At 46.3% G+C, this 6,000-nt stretch overlaps 1 protein-coding gene across 4 annotated transcripts in view; it reads right to left on the bottom strand.

The window, feature by feature from the left end:
* Positions 1 to 6,000, bottom strand: part of LOC139416977 (NF-kappa-B essential modulator-like) — a 45,887-nt gene that overhangs the window by 30,395 nt on the left and 9,492 nt on the right. For all 4 annotated transcript variants that reach the window (XM_071166204.1, XM_071166206.1, XM_071166205.1 and 1 more), the window contains exons 3-8: positions 4,582 to 4,913; positions 3,025 to 3,087; positions 1,165 to 1,350; positions 526 to 584; positions 398 to 445; positions 211 to 313 (exon numbers count right to left, since the gene is read on the bottom strand). In XM_071166204.1, the coding sequence (XP_071022305.1) occupies positions 211 to 313; positions 398 to 445; positions 526 to 584; positions 1,165 to 1,350; positions 3,025 to 3,087; positions 4,582 to 4,913 (791 nt within the window). The remainder of the gene's footprint in view (positions 1 to 210; positions 314 to 397; positions 446 to 525; positions 585 to 1,164; positions 1,351 to 3,024; positions 3,088 to 4,581; positions 4,914 to 6,000) is intronic.

The raw sequence follows: 6,000 nt of genomic DNA, 5'->3' as shown, positions 1-6,000 counted from the left end.
GTGTGTAGTATAGTGTAGTATAGTGTGTAGTATAGTGTATAGTATAGTGTAGTGTGTAGTGTATAGTGTAGTGTATCGTGTAGTGTGTACCTGGGCACAGTCTTTGTCCTTCTGTTTAAGCAGCACTTCAGTTCTGTCTCTCTAGTGTAGTGTAGTGTATAGTGTGTAGTGTGTGTGTAGTGTGTAGTATAGTGTGTAGTGTGTGTGTACCTGGGCACAGTCTTTGTCCTTCTGTTTAAGCAGCACTTCAGTTCTGTCTCTCTGAGCTGAACTCTTCTGGAGGGAATCTAACTTCTCCTGCAGCTCTCTGTACCTACACACACACACACACCACACCACACACACACAGGTATTTAGTATTACAAGGCAAAATAGAGAGACACTAGACAGTTCTTACCTGCACTGTGTGGCTTGTAGCTGCTCTGTGAGTTTGGCCAGGTGGGAGCTGAGGAAACAGGAGGCAGAAACATCAGCGCACACAAGGACACACGCGTTGCAGGAAGTGACGAGGGAATGATGTCATACCTGTCAGATGGGGGAGGGGCATCGGAATGTTGAACCGTTTCCTCGGTAACATCACAGCTCTAAGGAACACAAGCATGCTCTTTACCTCCCATTTGAATATTTTCATACACATTTTAGTCCATTTCATTTAGTGGTATCCAGCGTTGTTACGACATCGACTGCGCGGCAACTCCCCAGAGGGCCCAGGAGAGGCAAAGGTTGTGACATACGTCCTCTGAAACATGCTCCGCCAAATCACACTGCTCTCTAACCCAGGAGTCGGACAAACCAGAGGGAACACCGTTCGACGTGAGGTCAACTTGAAGGAGCCCGCCCCGCCACAAGGAGTCGCTACAGAGCGCTGAGACTAGGAATCCCCTGCCGACCCCGCCCTCCCCCTGCCGACCCCGCCCTCCCCCTGCCGACCCCGCCCTCCCCCTGCCGACCCCGCCCTCCCCCTGCCGACCCCGCCCTCCCCCTGACGACCCCGCCCTCCCCCTGACTCGGACGATAGTGGGCCAATTGTGAACGTCCCTTGGGATCTCCCGGTCACAACCTGGAATCGAACCAGGTTGTAGTGGCGTCCCTCTGCAGGAGGACCTACATTAAATGTTGGATTTTTACACAGAATGACCCCAACAACAACAACACACACACTACCTGCGCCTGAACCAGCTTGGTTTTGAGTTCCTCAACTGAGCGACGAAGGCAGTCTCTCTCCCGCTTTCCCTCATCCCTCTCTTTCTCCAGCTCTTTATTCCTCAACCTCAGATCTGTCATCCCTTCATCCAACTTCTCTTTGTGGCTCTTCAGCAGCTGGAGAAACCCGTTCCCTCGTTCTGAGGGCTATAGAGAGAGAGAGTGGGAAGGGGACAGACAGAATATTCGATAGAAGCTTTGCGGACAAAAACAGAACACCCACTAACAGAACACCAACTAACAGAACACCCACTAACTAACAGAACACCCACTAACTAACAGGACACCCACTAACTAACAGGACACCCACTAACTAACAGGACACCCACTAACTAACAGGACACCCACTAACTACAGGACACCCACTAACAGGACACCCACTAACAGGACACCCTCAAACAGGACACCCTCAAACAGGACACCCTCAAACAGAACACCCTCAAACAGAACACCCTCAAACAGAACACCCTCAAACAGAACACCCTCAAACAGAACACCAACTACAGAACACCCACAAACAGAACACCCACAAACAGAACACCCACTAACAGAACACTAAGTACAGAGCACCCACTAACAGAACACTAACTACAGAGCACCCACTAACTAACAGAACACCAACTAACTAACAGAACAATAACTAACTAACAGGACACTAACTACAGAACACCCACTAACTACAGAACACCCACTAACAAACAGAACACTAACAAACAGAACACCCACTAACAGAACACCCACTAACAGAGCACCCACTAACAGAGCACTAACTACAGAGCACCCACTAACAGAACATCCACTAACTAACAGAACACTAACTACAGAGCACCCACTAACTACAGAACACCCACTAACTACAGAACACCCACTAACTACAGAACACCCACTAACAGAACACCCACTAAGTACAGAACACCCACTAAGTACAGAACACCCACTAAGTACAGAACACTCACAAACAGAACACTAACTACAGAACACCCACTAAGTACAGAACACTCACAAACAGAACACTAACTACAGAACACCCACTAACTACAGAACACCCACTAACTACAGAACACCCACTAACTACAGAACACCCACTAACTACAGAACACCCACTAACTACAGAACACCCACTAAGTACAGAACACCCACTAAGTACAGAACACTCACAAACAGAACACTCACAAACAGAACACTCACTAACTACAGAACACCCACTAACTACAGAACACCCACTAACTACAGAACACCCACTAACTACAGAACGAACACCAACAAACAGAACGAACACCAACAAACAGAACACCCACTCACAGAACACTAACTAACAGAACACCCACTAACAGAACACCCACTCACAGAACACCAACTAACAGAACACCCACTAACAGAACACCCACTAACAGAACACCCACTAACAGAACACCCACTAACAGAACACCCACTAACAGAACACCCACTAACAGAACACCCACTAACAGAACACCCACTAACAGAACACCCACTAACAGAACACTGCTCTCTTCTGGGTGCTCTCTTCTCCATCCCTCTCTCTGTCACCTGACTACTAATGGTCTCTGCTCTCTTCTCCATCCCTCTCTCTCTCTCTCTCTCTGTCACCTGACTACTAATGGTCTCTGCTCTCTTCTCCTCCATCTCTCTCTCTCTCTGTCACCTGACTATTAATGGTCTCTGCTCTCTTCTCCATCCCTCTCTCTCTCTGTCACCTGACTACTAATGGTCTCTGCTCTCTTCTCCTCCATCCCTCTCTCTCTCTCTCACCTGACTACTAATGGCATTTAACAAACACACCTTTCTCCCTCAGGTTCTTACCAAGCTGTGGAGCATCATCTGTTCATTCTCCTCTGCTCTCTTCTCCATCCCTCTCTCTGTCACCTGTCAACCAGGAAATGCAGCATAATGTGTGGATGGATAATTCTCTCCTACCTCTTTTATCCATTCATCTCTCTACCCACCAGGGTTGGGCTCAATTCAACAACGTTCAACTCATGAGTTTAAATGCTAATTGAATTGGTCACACCCCACAGGATATAGAGTTTGAGTGACAGGAAGTCAAATTTAATTCAGTGAAATTCACAGAAATTCCACTCATTTTAATTGAATCTGACAAGTCACACTTCCAGATACTAAAGAAAATCACTTCTCTAGAAACAATGTTCATATACTCTTAACCTTAGTGCTTAGAATAGATACACTGAGTGTCCAAAACATTAGGAACACCTTCCTAATATTGAGTTGCACCCCCTCTTGCCAGCCTCAGTTCATCAGGGCGTGGCCTCTACAAGATGTCCAAAGCATTCTACAGGGATGCTGGTCCATGTTGACTCTACAAGATGTCCAAAGCGTTCTACAGGGATGCTGGCCCATTTTGACTCTACAAGATGTCCAAAGCGTTCTACAGGGATGCTGGCCCATTTTGACTCTACAAGACGTCCAAAGCGTTCTACAGGGATGCTGGCCCATTTTGACTCTACAAGACGTCCAAAGCGTTCTACAGGGATGCTGGCCCATGTTGACTCTACAAGATGTCCAAAGCGTTCTACAGGGATGCTGGCCCATGTTGACTCTACAAGATGTCCAAAGCGTTCTACAGGGATGCTGGCCCATGTTGACTCTACAAGATGTCCAAAGCTACAGGGATGCTGGCCCATGTTGACTCTACAAGATGTCCAAAGCGTTCTACAGGGATGCTGGCCCATGTTGACTCTACAAGATGTCCAAAGCGTTCTACAGGGATGCTGGCCCATTTAGAATTCAATGCTTCCCATCGTTGTGTCTAGTTGGCTGAATGTCCTTTGGGTGGTGGACCATTCTTGATAGACGTGGGAAACTGTTGAGTGTGAAAACCCAATAAGAGATCATAGGTCTCACCTGGATTCACCTGGATTCACCTGGTCAGTCTCATGGAAAGAGCCAGTAACACCATAACACTTCTCTACCAAACATTTCTTTGTCTTTTTTTATTTTAAGGACTCAGGGTAAACTTGAGGGTTAGGCTGATGCATTCTGGGAAACGTGGTATTTTCCCCATAGTGAACAAAACGTGGTATTTTCCCCATAGTGAACAAAACGTGGTATTTTCCCCATAGTGAACAAAACGTGGTATTTTCCCCATAGTGAACAAAACGTGGTATTTTCCCCATAGTGAACAAAACGTGGTATTTGGTACATCTATTTATTTATAGATGTATATTTGTATAGACTATGTCTACTATAGAAGATGAGACATTTGAATTTCACTGATTTAAATTATATTTCCTTCCATTCAAATAGCAAATAATAATAATGTTTACTACTTAAACAGGATACAGAATTCATCAAGAATTTATTAGGTATTCTGAATCCAAACATTCCTCCCTCCGTACTGACCAGTGAGGATGCCATGGTTCCGTTGGTCTCTGAGCTCTTCTCCTGCTCCCCTCCCCTCCCAGGACCCCCATTGGAGCTGCAGTTGGTGGAGTTGGGGCAGGAGTCCTGGCTGAAACTGGGGCCGTTGACCAGCAGGCCTTGGTTGGCTCCAGGGTTGGAGGGGCTGGCCAGGCTGGTGAGGCTATTGTTCTCCCTGGCCAGTCTCTCCACTAGCGCCCGGGCCTCCTGGAAACGACAGCTGAGGAACTCTCTCTCTTCTCTAGACCTCCGCTGCCATTCCTCCATCTCCTCACAGCGCTGACGCAGGGCCTGGTTGCTGCGCTGCAGCGCCTCTACACACACACACATATATACACACATACAGTGCCTTGCGAAAGTATTCAGCCCCCTTGAACTTTGCGACCTTTTGCCACATTTCAGGCTTCAAACATAAAGATATAAAACTGTATTTTTTGTGAAGAATCAACAACAAGTGGGACACAATCATGAAGTGGAACGACATTTATTGGATATTTCAAACTTTTTTTAACAAATCAAAGACTGAAAAATTGGGCGTGCAAAATTATTCAGCCCCTTTAATTTCAGTGCAGCGAACTCTCTCCAGAAATTCAGTGAGGATCTCTGAATGATCCAATGTTGACCTAAATGACTAATGATGATAAATACAATCCACCTGTGTGTAATCAAGTCTCCGTATAAATGCACCTGCACTGTGATAGTCTCAGAGGTCCGTTAAAAGCGCAGAGAGCATCATGAAGAACAAGGAACACACCAGGCAGGTCAGAGATACTGTTGTGAAGAAGTTTAAAGCCGGATTTGGATACAAAAATATTTCCCAAGCTTTAAACATCCCAAGGAGCACTGTGCAAGCGATAATATTGAAATGGAAGGAGTATCAGACCACTGCAAATCTACCAAGACCTGGCCATCCCTCTAAACTTTCAGCTCATACAAGGAGAAGACTGATCAGAGATGCAGCCAAGAGGCCCATGATCACTCTGGATGAACTGCAGAGATCTACAGCTGAGGTGGGAGACTCTGTCCATAGGACAACAATCAGTCGTATATTGCACAAATCTGGCCTTTATGGAAGAGTGGCAAGAAGAAAGCCATTTCTTAAAGATATCCATAAAAAGTGTCGTTTAAAGTTTGCCACAAGCCACCTGGGAGACACACCAAACATGTGGAAGAAGGTGCTCTGGTCAGATGAAACCAAAATTGAACTTTTTGGCAACAATGCAAAACGTTATGTTTGGCGTAAAAGCAACACAGCTGAACACACCATCCCCACTGTCAAACATGGTGATGGCAGCATCATGGTTTGGGCCTGCTTTTCTTCAGCAGGGACAGGGAAGATGGTTAAAATTGATGGGAAGATGGATGGAGCCAAATACAGGACCATTCTGGAAGAAAACCTGA

This window comes from Oncorhynchus clarkii, chromosome 9, assembly GCF_045791955.1.
Source record: "Oncorhynchus clarkii lewisi isolate Uvic-CL-2024 chromosome 9, UVic_Ocla_1.0, whole genome shotgun sequence".
In the NCBI taxonomy this organism is placed as follows: domain Eukaryota; kingdom Metazoa; phylum Chordata; class Actinopteri; order Salmoniformes; family Salmonidae; genus Oncorhynchus; species Oncorhynchus clarkii.
Note: the sequence above shows the minus strand (reverse complement) of the source record. Positions and strands in the feature narration are given on the sequence as shown.